Source organism: Lactuca virosa, chromosome 8 (assembly GCF_052849685.1).
Source record: "Lactuca virosa cultivar CGN04683 chromosome 8, Lactuca_virosa_CGN04683_v6, whole genome shotgun sequence".
NCBI classification, from domain to species: Eukaryota; Viridiplantae; Streptophyta; class Magnoliopsida; order Asterales; family Asteraceae; genus Lactuca; species Lactuca virosa.
In genome coordinates this window covers 185,346,126-185,363,249 of record NC_136433.1, presented here as the reverse complement: position 1 = coordinate 185,363,249, position 17,124 = coordinate 185,346,126, and the positions used below count along the sequence as shown (strand labels likewise).

At 31.1% G+C, this 17,124-nt stretch overlaps 1 protein-coding gene across 1 annotated transcript; it reads right to left on the bottom strand.

Annotated features, from left to right (window-relative positions):
- Nucleotides 1-10,507: 10,507 nt before the first annotated feature.
- Nucleotides 10,508-12,892, bottom strand: LOC145131123 (uncharacterized). Its single transcript, XM_079065853.1, has 6 exons — nucleotides 12,881-12,892; nucleotides 12,668-12,706; nucleotides 11,745-12,580; nucleotides 11,537-11,703; nucleotides 10,931-11,068; nucleotides 10,508-10,851 (listed from the first exon to the last, which is right to left on the bottom strand). Exons 1-6 carry the CDS (start codon nucleotides 12,890-12,892, stop codon nucleotides 10,508-10,510), a joined length of 1,536 nt encoding a protein of 511 aa, XP_078921979.1.
- Between the last annotated feature and the right edge of the window lie 4,232 nt (nucleotides 12,893-17,124).

Sequence of the window (17,124 nt, the reverse complement as noted above, 5' to 3'; positions counted from 1 at the left end):
AAATAATCGGTTAGTCACCTTTATCCCGTTATTTATTTCAACAAGGTAGGTAGCGATTACCAGTTACATCTAAATGTAATTCCTAGATGCATGGGATCCTTAACAACCTTTTGTTAATTGGCATGTTTGATTCCATCTATTCCTCGGGTCTCTAATGCTTAGGTGACATTTATCACAAAAGATTCCTGATCATGTCATCCATCTTAAAAGGCATGTCGAATTGATAGATAACTAGTAGTTAGGTGACCTTTATCCCACTAGAAATTGCAAAACTACCTCGAACATCAAAAGATAAATCCAAGTGGTTAGGTGAACTTTATCCCACAAGGACCATACAAGTGATGAGTGAGTGTCTTTTAAGAGGACGACATAGACTTGCATTTTAAATGGATTTATATGTTTTATAATTCTAGTTTTAAAAACATATTGTATCATATATATTGCATGCATTCAATAATACATGGTACATTTTTTTAGAAATCATATTTTCTTTATTGGTTTTAGCTCAAATTTTAATATCTTGTATTAACTTTTGACTTTGTGTGTTTGGAACATATTTTAGTCTTTTAATAACCTTTTATTTTCATTTCATCTATTAAATCTATGCATGCATGTAAAGAAGGCTCTGGTACTAATTGATAGAAACATGGCGTTCAAGATTAAGTTTCAAAATATAAAACTTTGAGTTAGCAACGGAAGACTTTTAATATAAAACTTGAACATCATAAAATCCGACAAAGGATCACATTACATGAACATGCAAGATTTAAATAAACAACCATAGAATGATAATATTAACAACCTTTTTTGTCCTTTGGTCCTCACGGGAGGCTGAACGATGATGATGATGGCAAGAACCTAATGTAAAATCTCTCTAGAGAAAGTCTACCAACAAGCTCCAGCACTAGATGAATGCTATAATACATCATCTTGATCTTGAACAACCAAAAACAAATTTTTGGTGTTCAAGAGAGTATATATTCTCTTGTTTTAACAACTAACAACTTAGAGAAAGAATGAGAGAGTTTGTGAGAGTAAAATTTCGTTCATATGCTTAAACATTAAGAAAAATGAAAGCCTTTCACTCGTTTAATCATCCGACACATGCAAGAGTCAATCATGACTAACATAAAAACCTCTACATGCATTGGACCACCCATAAACGTGGTGTGGAGTGATTATACACGAAATCATTCTATTTTACAAAACTAGCTTGTTATATTTTATAAAGACTTTCAAATATATATATATATATATATATATATATATATATATATATATATTTGTTATTTTTATTTATTTAATCTAACTCATTAAATTAAATAAATAAATCTCACATAAACTAAATCATATAATAATTAAACAATATAAGTACCAAACTTATAATAATTCATACACTCTTATGAATCACATTTTATTATTATTACTATTGCCATGTAATAAAAAAATTCAAGAGTTCTAATAATTTAATATGAATCAAACTAATATACTAAAATATTAATTCAAGTGTCTACTTGTTATTGCCGTGACCCTATAGAATCATATGTTATTAGCAATATCATTTTATGATCATTATTGAGCGTATAAAACCAACAACTTTTCCCTTTTTTATGATTTCACTATATAATGATAACATATATTCACACAAGTTTCCTTTTAATTTATCATATTACTATATTTGTTTATTAATATATGTAATAAATTCTATTATTTATGAATATATTCAACTAACACAATTTATACAAATTAGCAAAATTTTGTTCAGCATTGTTTCAGCACGTCTAATAAGAGATAGCCACAAGTATTTGCATTTTAAGATTATTACATGCTTCCCTTTGATATTTTACTTGTATAATATGTGTTGGTAATATATTAACCATGAGGGGTATAATTGTAAAGTTGTAATTTTATTTGCAAATCACCCGTACCTGAAGTAGATCACATGGAATAGAAGGTTCTCAATGATATTAAATTAACTTGATAATCTATGATGTGCAACCATGATAAAAAGAGATTAAATAAATTTATTTTCATAAGGGTTAAGCAATTATCAATAAATAATGATCTTGTTTTGTTCCCATGTAAACACAACGATAACAAGAGTTGAGGATGTTATACTGTTAAATGGTGTCACTCAATATAATATGTCAAATAACTTATTTCATAGTTCTTTTTAGAAAAACTTTAATATTATATCTATTTAGTTTGATTTACAAATACATTAATTGTGTTTGTAAACCGAACAAACCAAACAACTAAATATGTAGCCAGATTATAAATAAGCATGTTATTCAGATAATAAAAATATATAGTAACTATTATATACAAATAATAAGAATATACTCGATAATAAACAAAATTAAAATGATGTACTCTTTATAGACAAACAATGAAAATAATGAAAGGACACGACATATTTTTTTGGGTCATGCTCTCATATGCCATAATCATAATAGCCTTTAGACTAAGAGGAGTGGTGATACTCTTGGCACCTTGCCACATTAGTATTTTTAATGCCACATCATTTTTCTTTGTTTAACACTTACACTTAACATTTTGTAAGGATTGCTAACACTCTTAACACTCAATTTTTTATATTTTCTTTTTTCTAATTTAATTTAATTACTATATTTTAATAAATATATTTTTTCTATTTATTTTATGTAATTTAATTTAATTACTTTATTTTAATAAACAAATAATTTTTATTTAATACACAAAAAAACACACTTCATTATTAAAACATGATTTAATACATAAAAAAAACACACTTCATTATTAAAAATCACTTCATAAAAAAAAACCACACACTACAGCAACGGGTCTTCCTCCGAATACTGGCCTTCCAATTCGTCTTCTGGTAGCATATTTAGATCATTATTTGTCCATCGTCCAAAGATGATTGGTCAAATGGCGGCGAAGATCGGTATGGATTACTGCACTCCGAATTATCCTCAATCTTTGCATCCATTCTTGACCACCATATTCTAGTGGCTGTGTCTCCTGGATGACTTCATCGGAAGAATCGGATGACTCGTCGAGTAGGCGGCGTGGTTAAGTTTGAAAGTCAGTTTGTTGTTGGGGTTGAGAAAAGAATTGAGTTTCTTGAACCGTTTCAAACGGATCAAGATCCATATCCGGACGAGGTGTTGGTTGAGATTGGTTGTGGTAAAATCCCATTGGTTGAGAAGAGAAATGATTAAATGGAAACATTTGCGGAGCCATTGTAGGAAAGTAGAAGTTAGAAGGAGACTGAATTGGTTGATCAAATGATGGTCGATAACGTGATGGTGATGGAAGGTTTGGGGATGGAAGGTTTGTTGATTGAGTGTTTGGAGTTGGAAGGTGTAGTGATGGAAGTTTTGAATTTTTTTTTGTTGGTTCGTAGGTTTTTCTTTGTTTGAGATGAAGACATGATTCTTTGGTGAATTGAGAGAGAATGTTTGTGAGAGATATGATTTTTTGTGTGTAAATTGGTGAGAGTGTGTTTGATTTATATTAGTTGAGTATATATATATATATATATATATATATATATATATATATATATATATATATATATATATATATATATATATTAAAAATGTTTTGTTGTTTATTCTCATGCAAACTAAAAAAGTAAAGCTGGAATGCATGCAACCAATCGGAACCAAGCAAGCTTTTTCTTTCACCTCGCTAAGACTATGACGACTCAACAATGGCGAGCCCCCTAGCGAGAGCTAGGGGGCGGTGTTTCAATGTAGTTGGCGAGCTTGGCACTTGGCTTGACACTTTCGACTCCGCATAGCCTTATAGGATAATAGTTTTGGACACACCACTCTACAAATGGTGGTGTTGTAGACACTCCACTCTATTTTATTATGTATATTTAAAGTCATAATTAACTCATCATTGAAAAAAATAATTTTCTCTCTTACTTTTTTGTCTTCTCTCTTTCTCTCTCTCTCAAATCATTAATTTTTTTTTCAAACGTTATTATTGTTTTGTTATATTCAATTAAATTTTACTAACTTTATTATTTTCTAAATTTTCTTTGAAAGCTTCGTACAGATCAATCGTACAGATCAATGATTATAATTACCAAAATAAAAAAAAAACATTAAAAAGTAAAACTAAAACAAAAAAAAAACTATTCTTTTTTGGTAACAGCAAACCATGCAGTAGAAAACTTCACCATAACATTAAATAAAAAAACATAACATAAAATAAAAAAAGCATATTAAAACGCGTTTGTCATTTAATGTGTTTTAAGAAAAATTGGTTGTATTTTTAGAAGCCCATAATTATAATGTTACTAAACACGTATATTAATAAAAATATTATAAAAATAAATTTAAGAGACATATTTGCAAAATAAAATAATAATAACTACAAAATAAAAAAATCTGAATATATATCATTTCAAAAAGAAAATATTAAAACTCTTATTAAAAATCATATAAACCTTTTCTATTCTTTTACATGTAACCTAATAATAAATATATTTCTATTATATAATTTAAGTTTATTATTCTTTTTTTTTAATGTATGCCTTTTATTATAATAAAAAAAGTTAAGTTTTCCAAATTTTGTCAAAAGTCGTGCAATAATAAAATTGTTGAAAACTCAGTAAAATGTTATATATATGGAAACAAAATAAAATAGTAAATATAACTTTAATCTTTATTGTTGAAAACTATCTTATTGTTATAAGTAAAAAAGAAAAAAAGAAATAAAATAAAAAAAGACGTGCAGTAATAAAAACAAAAAGTTGAGTTTAAGTCTTTAATGTAGCAAAAGGTAGCCAATAAAATTCGGTCAAAAGATGATTAGTCTAGGTCAAAATAGAATGGAGTGTGATAAGATGGAGGGCATAAATAAAAAGCCCTCTACAAAACACCAACTTATATATTAGGTTTGCTTTTTAGGTGTGGTCATACTTCATACACACTAACCTACATTATAATCATACATCATTAGACTTACTTTTTAGGTTATTATAATCATATAATTATCATTGATTTTACTTTTTAAGTAATCATTACCATATAATTATTATTTGACTTACTTTTATTATTATTCATTATAACCTAATCAAAAAACCATTATTATTTAATAATTACAATTTTATTATTAACCTTATTAATATTAATAACTTTAAATTTGTTTTTTATTAAGATAAATAACAATAATAATATTATTTTTAGAATATAATAATATATATAATATTATAAAAAAATAAAGTTCTAAATAAATTTTCATCAACATATTATCATTGATAGTATAAATAATATTATAAGAAAAATAAATTAGAAACAAATCTTCATCAATTTTTTTTATTTTAAATATTATATAACAAAATTCCGAGACAAAAATAAACAACTAATCATCTATAGTCATAAAAGATCTTTCCGTAGGTCTAAGTCGCTTATAAAATTCTAGACACGACTTGTACATAGTTTGTCATTCCGGCAGCGTCTAGTGTTTCCGGTAGCGTCTAGTGGAACAACTGCCGACTCACTTTCAATAAGCAAGCAGTCTGGCAAAGCACTTATTCGATCTTCTTGGCCCTCATCCATGAACTCTAGAGACTCAATTACAGGTTGATTTTGTCTCTCATCCATGGCGACAACATAAATGCTCCAATAAGGTAAAGTAAATATTTAGGACAAGTTAAGAGAAAGAGAAAGAACTTACAGCGAATGCTCCGATAATGTATTTCCGGCAAGAAATGATGGCTCGAACGATAGATATTTTGGTTCCTAAAGTATTTCCGGTGATATTTTCCGGCGATATATGAAGTTTACAATTTATATTTTGTGAATGTTTTTTATTTTTTATTTTTTATTTTTTATGTAATATGAACAGTAAAATTTATAGGTGTAATATAAACTTAAACTTTATAGTTTTTTGTATTTTTGTTTGGAAATTTAAATTGACAACTTTCTTGAAAATATAAACTTGAATATATGGAAAATTGGTAAATAAAAAAGAAGTCAGAGTCAAACAATATGTCAATAGTAATAGACTGGTGTGTAGTAGGGTTTAAGTAAAATAATACTAAAATTTGAATTTTTTTAGATAATAATAATAATAATAATAATAATAATATTATTATTATTATTATTATTATTATTATTAAAAGATAACAATTAATTATAATTTTTTTTAACTTTAGGCTTAAGTTTAGAATGAAAAATAATTAAAAAATAATTAGTAAAGTGTGTAAATTGTGAATATACACCGATAAAAAAAGTGAAATAAAAAAATAAAAAGAGAAGATAGGTTTTATGGAGTAAACCTCAAATTCGAAAAACCCAAATATCACTCCACTTGCATTTGGTGGTCAACAATAATTGGGGCCCAATTTCAAAAAAGAAAAAACGGAAGCCATCTTTAATAAAAGAAAAAAAGGCGGAAGATGTGCCCAGACGCCTCCAATCAAAATTAATCAAAACTCATTCAGTAATTAAAAAGCCCTATAAATAGATTGGTGTGTAACTGCCCTATAGATAGATTGGTGTGTGAAAAGAAATTTCCTTTTAGGTGAATGATGATAATTATCATCATATAATTATTATTGACTTTACTTTTTAAATCATCATCACAATATAATTATTATTTGACCAACTTTTATTATTAGTTCATTATTACATAATCAATAAATCATTATTATTTAATAATTACATTTTTTTACTAACTTAATTAATATTAATAATTTTATATTTATTTTTATTAAGATAAAAAAACAACAATAATATAGTTTTTATAATATAATAACAAATATAATATTATAAAAAAAATAAATTATAAATAAATTTTCGTCAACCTAATATCATTGATATTATAAATAATATTATAAGAAATAAAATCCGAACAAATCTTCATCATTTTTTTTAATTTTAAGTATTACATAACAAAAATCCGAGACAAAAATAAACAACAACTAATCATCTATAGTCATAAAAGATCTTTCCGTGGGTCTGAGTCGCTTATAAAATTCTAGACGCGACTTACACATAGTTTGCCATTCGGCTGCGGACGGGTCTTTGTGGCGGATCCATAATGCTGAAATAGGAGGCATCGGGTACTCTCCTTCTAACTGTACCATCACATAGTGATTGGTGTATACAAGTGCAAATGTAAGGACACGATGATTTTGAAACTCACTAGGACCTCTCCATAGAGGGAAAAAGGTTACATGGCCCACTGTGGTAAAAAATTGGACAAGCACACAAAACCTGTTGGCTATCAGGATACCTGTCTCAGGCATAAACATATAGTGTTCTGGTGGTGCTGTCCTATCTGTCATGAAGAAAGACAATGAATCAAGTACTCCATCTCCTCCAATGAAAACTCTAGAATAGTCTTCATATGAAGTCAATAACTCGTCATACAATTGCTGGCGAATGAAAAGCCATTCATTTTCATCATACCCGAGACAAACGGCTACCGATCTAAAACCACAATTTCCATCACCCATTACATTTTGTATACGCGTGATGTACGGATGAAATATTGATGGAATTTCCTTCAACAATGAACTATGTTCCATAGGTGCTTCCTCTTTCAAGTCAAACTGGTACGACCATTGGCATGTTGGTTCCTCATTCAAGTTAAACTGGTACGAACATTGGTCCATTGGTTCCTCGTTCATGCCCATGAAGAATTAACTATGCCTAGCTGGTTCATCGCTTAAGTCAAAGAATGATGAATTATGCCTAGTCGGTTCATCGTTCAAGTCAAAGAATGATGAATTATGCCTAGTCGGTTCATCGTTCAAGTCGAAGAATGATGAACTATGCCTAGTCGGTTCATTGTTCTAGTCGAAGAATGATGAACTATGCCTAGGTGGTTCCTGATTCAAGTCTGAACAACTGTATTGGTGAGGGGCTTGACTTTGATGGTGACCACACTTCACTTTTGGGTGTCCACGATTATTTTTCTTAACCGAAGGTTCATTGATCATAATTTTTGAAGGATCGGTTATCTCTTCCATCTTTCTTATATAACTATATTTGACATGATCTGGTTGATTGTTGAATTTTTCCTTCCACCTTTGCATATGATCATCAACATTAAGATTTCCATAATCCACAAATACACAAGGCTTAAAATCAAGCGTTCTCCAAAAAATATCAATTGAATCCAACGGAATAGGTGAACCTATAGTAAAAAAGTCAAAATGTTATAAAGTGATTATACATATAAAAGTTGTCAATTTGATACAATACATTTGACATACCTGCATCAACATACATCGCAAGTTCGTGAGCGCATGGTAAACCAAAACATGTCCGTAGTTGACAGCCACAATTCTCAGGAGTTGGTACAAATCCTTTTAACCGATGAAGCTCTACTAAGATTTTATCCAAAGCATTTTCTGAAACATGATGTCATAGTGAATTGAATATCTCATCCTTAAATTTTGGTTTACGAATGATTATGCTCCTTGTGAAAATCTCTTTGATAGCTGTGTCTTGTGACTGTACAACTGTTTCAATAACATATATGAATTTATCCAGTCACGTTTTCGAGATGCTAGGTGTTTTTTTAGCTTAGCGTGCTAGCTCTCAACTCTATTTGTTGTTGAATTTCCAAAATTGATACTTTTGTCGGTCCACAATGATACAAATTTGTCGGGATACTTCTCCAACCAAGTATTGTAAAGATACCCAAAAACAACTCAAATGTGAAGAAAAATCAAATTAGTATGATTCAATGAATAATAATTATTAAAGAAATTAAGAGTTTAGGATATATATATATATATATATATATATATATATATATATATATATATACTAATGATACCTGGATCTTTGGACAATAACGATTGAAGGTCTGCATAAGCTTGCATGTATGCACTCGGTGTCGGAGATTCGACTAATTTCTTCCACATTGGATGAAGAGAACCCCAAGTCTTATCTGATTTGATACGTTTCCTACAATGCTTTGATATATCGTTGAATATATGCCGCCTACAAAGTAAATGATTATTTTGTGGAAAAACATTTTGCACGCCTTCATCAACGCCAAATCTCTATCGGTGACGATGACACGAGGACAAAAAGAATCGTTAATTGTCAATTTCAAACAAGGCAATGCCCACCTGTATTTGCTTGTTTTTTTCGCTATGCATGAATGCGAAGGCTATGGAAAACGTCAGTCTCGTAGAAGTGACACCAACAATCTCCAGAAAAGGAAGATTATACATTTTTGTTTTGTATGTAGCATCCATCAACACCACATATGGAAATGCTTGCCACATCTGTAACGATATTAGGTGCATAATAAACAACTCCTCTAACTCGTTAGTGCTCTCGTTTAAACGATACTCACAGTTATACCCTTTAGTATGCAAAATGTGCATGGCATTTTGTATCAGACTTCTACCTTCTCGTTGAGATATCATAAACTTATGGCGACAATTGTATATAGTTTTCAGTGAAGACACGTTACTTTCATTTTGCTTCTTTATTGTTGACAAAATATCTAGTGGTTTAACATTCAGCTCTGTCAAATCATGGACCAAACGAGTCTCTTTATCCGACAATTGCATTGCAAATGAATGACCCTCCATATACATTGATTTTTCGTGATTGTGATCATCACGTACGACCTTTAAATCCAAGACAAAAATAAACAACAACTAATCATCTATAGTCATAAAAGATCTTTCCGTGGGTCTGAGTCGCTTATAAAATTCTAGACGCGACTTATACATAGTTTTCCATTCGGCTGCGGACGGGTCTTTGTGGCGGATCCATAATGCTGAAATAGGAGGCATCATGTACTCTCCTTCTAACTATACCATCACATAGTGATTGGTGTATACAAGTGCAAATGTAAGGACACGATGATTTTGAAACTCACTAGGACCTCTCCATAGAGGGAAAAAGGTTACAGGGCCCACTGTGGTAAAAAATTGGACAAGCACACAAAACCTGTTGGCTATCAGGATACCTGTCTCAGGCATAAACATATAGTGTTCTGGTGGTGCTGTCCTATCTGTCATAAAGAAAGACAATGAATCAAGTACTCCATCTCCTCCAATGAAAACTCTAGAATAGTCTTCATATGAAGTCAATAACTTGTCATACAATTGTTGGCGAATGAAAAGCCACTCATTTTCATCATACCCGAGACAAACGACTACCGATCTAAAACCACAATTTCCATCACCCATTACATTTTGTATACGCGTGATGTACGGATGAAATATTGATGGAATTTCCTTCAACAATGAACTATGTTCCATAGGTGCTTCCTCTTTCAAGTCAAACTGGTACGACCATTGACATGTTGGTTCCTCATTCAAGTTAAACTTGTACGAACATTGGTCCATTGGTTCCTCGTTCATGCCCATGAAGAATTAACTATGCCTAGCTGGTTCATCGCTTAAGTCAAAGAATGATGAATTATGCCTAGTCGGTTCATCGCTCAAGTCAAAGAATGATGAATTATGCCTAGTCGGTTCATCGTTCAAGTCGAAGAATGATGAACTATGCCTAGTCGGTTCATTGTTCTAGTCGAAGAATGATGAACTATGCCTAGGTGGTTCCTGTTTCAAGTCTGAACAACTGTATTGGTGAGGAGATTGACTTTGATGGTGACCACACTTCACTTTTGGGTGTCCACGATTATTTTTCTTAACCGAAGGTTCATTGATCATAATTTTTGAAGGATCGGTTATCTCTTCCATCTTTCTTATATAACTATATTTGACATGATCTGGTTGATTGTTGAATTTTTCCTTCCACCTTTGCATATGATCATCAACATTAAGATTTCCATAATCCACAAATACACAAGGCTTAAAATCAAGCGTTCTCCAAAAAATATCAATTGAATCCAACGGAATAGGTGAACCTATTGTAAAAAAGTCAAAATGTTATAAAGTGATTATACATATAAAAGTTGTCAATTAGATACAATACATTTGACATACCTGCATCAACATATATCGCAAGTTCGTGAGCGCATGGTAAACCAAAACATGTCCGTAGTTGACAGCCACATTTCTCAGGAGTTGGTACAAATCCTTTTAACCGATGAAGCTCTACTAAGATTTTATCCAAAGCATTTTCTGAAACATGATGTCGTAGTGAATTGAATATCTCATCCTTAAATTTTGGTTTACGAATGATTATGCTCCTTGTGAAAATCTATTTGATAGCTGTGTCTTGTGACTGTACAACTGTTTCAATAACATATATGAATTTATCCAGTCACGTTTTCGAGATGCTAGGTGTTTTTTTAGCTTAGCGTGCTAGCTCTCAACTCTATTTGTTGTTGAATTCCCAAAATTGCTACTTTTGTCTGTCCACAATGATACAAATTTGTCGGGATACTTCTCCAACCAAGTATTGTAAAGATACCCAAAAACAACTCAAACGTGAAGAAAAATCAAATTAGTATGATTGAATGAATAATAATTATTAAAGAAATTAAGAGTTTAGGATATATATATATATATATATATATATATATATATATATATATATATATACATATATATATATATATATATATATATATATATATATATATATACCTGGATCTTTGGACAATAACGATTGAAGGTCTGCATAAGCTTGCATGTATGCACTCGGTGTCGAAGATTCGACTAATTTCTTCCACATTGGATGAAGAGAACCCCAAGTCTTATCTGATTTGATACGTTTCCTACAATGCTTTGATATATCGTTGAATATATGCCGCCTACAAAGTAAATGTTTACTTTGTGGAAAAACATTTTGCACGCCTTCATCAACGCCAAATCTCTATCGGTGACGATGACACGAGGACAAAAAGAATCGTTAATTGTCAATTTCAAACAAGGCAATGCCCACCTGTATTTGCTTGTTTTTTCGCTATGCATGAATGTGAAGGCTATGGAAAACGTCAGTCTCGTAGAAGTGACACCAACAATCTCCAGAAAAGGAAGATTATACATTTTTGTTTTGTATGTAGCATCCATCAACACCACATATGGGAATGCTTGCCACATCTGTAACGATATTAGGTGCATAATAAACAACTCCTCTAACTCGTTAGTGCTCTCGTTTAAACGATACTCATAATTATACCCTTTAGTATGCAAAATGTGCATGGCATTTTGTATCAGACTTCTACCTTCTCGTTGAGATATCGTAAACTTATGGCGACAATTGTATATAGTTTTCTGTGAAGACACGTTACTTTCATTTTGCTGCTTTATTGTTGACAAAATATCTAGTGGTTTAACATTCAACTCTGTCAAATCATGGACCAAACGAGTCTCTTTATCCGACAATCGCATTGCAAATGAATGACCCTCCATATACATTGATGGTTCGTGATTGTGATCATCACGTACGACCTTTAACTTCCAACCATCTTGTGCCTTCATATACTTTGCTATCAATTCGAATGGACAATTAATTTTTTTTGTTTCCGCATTTCTACTTCTGGATATACCACTACGATCACAACAAATAAATACTTTAGATTTGAATCCAAAAGTTGTTGCCTTCAATCGTTTAGTGACTGTAACATAACCTTGAGAACGTGCAATATTTTGTACCCAATTCTTCAAATCTTCAAGAGATCTAAAAACCTACAAATTACGAGAAATTTAATGTTAAAAAATCGATAAATATATCAAATAAATATAAACATATAAATATAAGATTAGAAATTATACTTCATCGGTAGAAAAATCCGAAATATTAGCCATTTTTTCCTACAAAATTGAAATAAAACAAAAAAAAATTAATAAAAAACTGATTAAAAAAATTAATTAAAAACTGATATTGTAAATGCTTGTCATATAAACTAATTATGCTACCATATTTGAGAAAATGCTTTGCCATATAAACGAATTTGCATGTAAGGGGGTCCACGGTGTTTTTTTTACCATAAAACCCATATTAACAAATTGATTTGCATGATATGTAATTAAAAAATAATTCAACTTTTTATTTTCAAACTAGAATTTAGTGGTCCCGAATTCAGTGTTTCACTAAGATTTCGAATAGTGGTCCCGAATTCAAGTTGATTCTATTTTGCCTCTTCCTCAGAGAAAGACGATCAAACAATTCCCAATCATGGTCCTTGCGGATCGGATCATCCCTATAATATACATTGTCTCTTCATCTTTAGCGGGTGAGAAGATACAAATATGTGAGGTCTATTAATTTTTTTAAATATATAAAAAATAAATACATAAATAATAAAATTAATTAAAAATTAAATTAATAAGGGCATAATAGTCTTTTTAGGTAAGACATGGACCAAACGCGCAACAAAAATAAACAGTAGAGAGTAAGGACCATCCGAGTTAAAAAAATAAGTTAGGGACCAAAAATACAAATTCCCCCAAACCACAGGGACCATTTGTGTAATTTACTCTTACTTTTCGTTTTGTTCATATTTGGGTAACTATTTTTTTTGTACACATGTAGGTAACGAACTTGTTGAAAGTGTTCACATCTAGGATGTAACCTGCTACAGCCGGTCATAATGATCATATGTGAACACTTCTAACAATTTTGTTACCGAGATGTGTACAAAAGAAAGATAGTTATCCATATGTGAACTTACTGAAAAGTTAATTACCTTCCGCAGTCATTTTCCCTAAGATATAAAAGGCTTACTTTGTTTAAACCCTAGCAAAAATACTTCAGCAGCCAAGAGTGAGAGCGAGAGATGCCGGATGCGATTTCCGACGATGAAGCTATTTCCGGAGACGACGCGATTTCCGGCTGAGGTTTCGACGGCAGTCTGTTTCACAGTGCAACGTTCATAGCCACTAGCCACTGGTCCGATGCTTCGACGGCGGACTTTCTCATAGGGCTATTTCTCTCGTTGTATCTTTCCGGTGATCTATTTAGAAGACGTTAAACGGTGGTTGTCAATGGTAAATGGTGGTTCCGGTGGTCTTTCTTACGATCTCTTTTTCTCTCGTTTTGTCTCCGGCGTTATTTGGTTACCGCCGGTTAGTAGTTGCCGGCGGCAGTTCTTTGGTTGACACTGGTTCCGATGGTGAACAGTTGTTGTTGTTGTTGTTTTTTTTTTATATTGTTAATATACTGTTTGGATGGTTTATTTTATGTTTATATAAAATGTTGTGATTTATTGGAAGTTTAAATGGATTAATGATGTTCAGTGTTCAATATAACTATATTTTGTAGTTTGTTCATATTCTGATAATTTAGTGTTTTTAGAAATAAAACACAGTCTTCAAGACATAAATATTGGCAATATATAATAAAAAGTTGAATAAATCTGAATTGAATGGTTTTATCATTTATGTAATACTTGCCCATTATTGGATACAAATCCTTAAAATAAGAAAAAGCTGTAAAAAAAATCAGATAAAAGTCAAACTAGGTTAGATTGGTGTGTGGGATAGACTGGTGTGTATAAAGAAATTGCCAATTGCAAATTCGTTCAATATTTCTTAAATCATTGTACTTCGAAGATACAATTTTAATAGCTCTAAATTCAAATAACTCCATTCTGTAAAAGCAATCATAACAGATATCTAAAGAAAATCTTAGATGCATCCAATTAAGTTATGAAAATATTAGTTAAACAAAGAAAGATATAACCCAAAGGGAAAAGAGTGAGTTGAGGCTGAATTCTAAAAAAAACTGAAATGAACAAAACATTTTAATTTTAGATCAATGAACAAAATAAGTATTCAATTAGAAATAAGAAAAAGAAAATAAAAAACTACTGAAAATCACCTCAATACTATTCTCACTTCAGAATATGGAAAGCTTTATAAAGTCGTATTGGAGATATCTAAAAACTACTTATTTTCATGACAATAATATGGTGACTTCAGAAAAAAGAAAATTTTCATTCATTCACTGCTTCACCAATCAAAAATATGAGTCTATCATATATTAGAATAGTTATATATTCAAAAAAATAATTTCACTATATCAAAAATCACAATTTCAGAAATATCAGTCAACAGAAATCAGAAACCGTGTGACTTCAGAAAAGTAACTTCACTATATCAAAAAGATCAAATCAATTTAACTTTAGAAATTGGAAAACATATGATTTCAGAAAACTAATTTCACTATATCAGATATCATAATTTTAGAAAACATCACTCATCATATATAAGAACACTTTAGAGTTTCAGAAAGCTAATTTCACTATGACATAAATTAAGAGAACCCAGGAATCAGAGAAAGTATTGACCTCTGGAGAAATCGGATTCAGAGACGAGAATAAAGAATACAATTCTGATTAGGGAGAATGAATCAATTTGGGAGAAACTGTAGAAACCTCAAAATGTCGAGAATCTTCACTTAAAAATACCGAGAATCACAATCACAATCAAAGAAACGTTTCCAAAGTAACCTTGCACAATTTCTTTTTATAATTTGGGAGAACCATAGAAGCAGACTGGAGAATCAATGAAACAAATGAATCGATGATGGTGATTAATGCTTATTTCTCCCAAAATCTCCTTGATTACAATTTTTTTTCATGTTGGAAGAACCTGTAACAACGAAAATGAAATAAATAAATAAATAAAACTGAAATTTAAAAACTGTATTCAAATGCTAATATGATAAAATAACAAAAGAGTGACAATCTAGCTAAACCCATATCAGAAACGGCCTTAAAAGTTTCGGGCCTGTATTGAAATCACCCCAAAATTACTCACCCCCATCCCTCTCGATTTCTTCCTCTCTATCTGTCGCTCATCTCTCAAATTCCATTTTCTTTCCCTTTTATCCGAGATTCCTCCATGGTGGATATTTTTGGAGCCTTTGGAGTCATAGGGTGGAAGGTTGCAAAACAGGGGAGTCTCACATTATGGGGTCTTAAAGGTAGTGAACTAGTTGATATCTAGTTGGGTTTGTGGGAGAAAAATATGCAAAAATATGGCAGATTGAAAGAGGGAATTCATTGTTTGGTAAAAAAATCCCAGATGATGTTGTGGGAGGTTTTGAAGTTGGGGAGGAGAGATAAGGATGAAGATGAGATAGGCACGTTGTTTTGTATGTGAAGATGATAGTATAAAAAACATTGTGTTGAAGATGAAAAGAATTTTGGCGGGAATTCACTGTTTCTATTGCTATCGAGGTATAATTTCAACTAAAACTCATTCTTTTTATCATGTTTTGGAATCCATACATGACTGGAATTTCCGATCCTCGGTTTTGGTTTAATTTATGCATTTTCTGATTACCGTTCATTAGTTGCTGGATGGTTGTTGGTGTTTTCTATCCCTTTCATCTATAAATGAGTGCAAAGTATACAATTTATGATACGAAACCCTCGATCATAATAGTCGATGTTGAAAGGATATTTTATGTTAGATATTGTTGTGAAATACGAAGGATCCGAATAGACTTAAATAATATTAGCTCAATGCGGAATGGGATCAAAAATTATCAAAGCGTAATAATCACAACGAAATACGAATAAAATAAATAGAATAGAGACACAGGAATTTACGTGGAAACCCAAATCGGGAAAAAACCACGGGCGGAGGAAGCCGAGAAACAATTCACTATAATTTGCAGTGTTTACAGGGATTATGAAAGAGATTACAAATAGAGTGGAAGAACTAAAATACACGGTGGTGTATCAGTATATATATGTAATGTTTTTTCTATATATACTTGGATGATATTTTGATTGTTATGAATTTTCTCTGGCTTAGGCTATTTATAGCCAAAAGGAATATCATATGAAAGGAAAGGAAAAATGTGCCGTCCAAATTTGGTGCGTCCAATTGTAGGCGCCTAACAATTGTCTAATTCTTATATCTGCGCCTTCACATTTGACCAAAATTCACCGTCCAATTATTCAAATTCACATATATATTACTATTCATAGTCAAACTATGAATAGTAAATGATAAGTTACTGAAATAACCCCTGAACTATTTGCCACTTGCTAATTTTGGAGACAACTTTTCCACAATCTCCACCTTGACATCAAAATTAAGCAAGCCATGCTTTACGATTAGTCAAAACCTTTAGCTCATCAAACTCTAAAACTTCCATAAAAACTGCAATTTTGTATAGAGAAAAATTGTTTCCGAAAAAATAAATAATACTTCCTCCACCACGAGCCTTCAGGCTCAATTGCGATCAGAAACACCCACCATGTCCAAACATAATT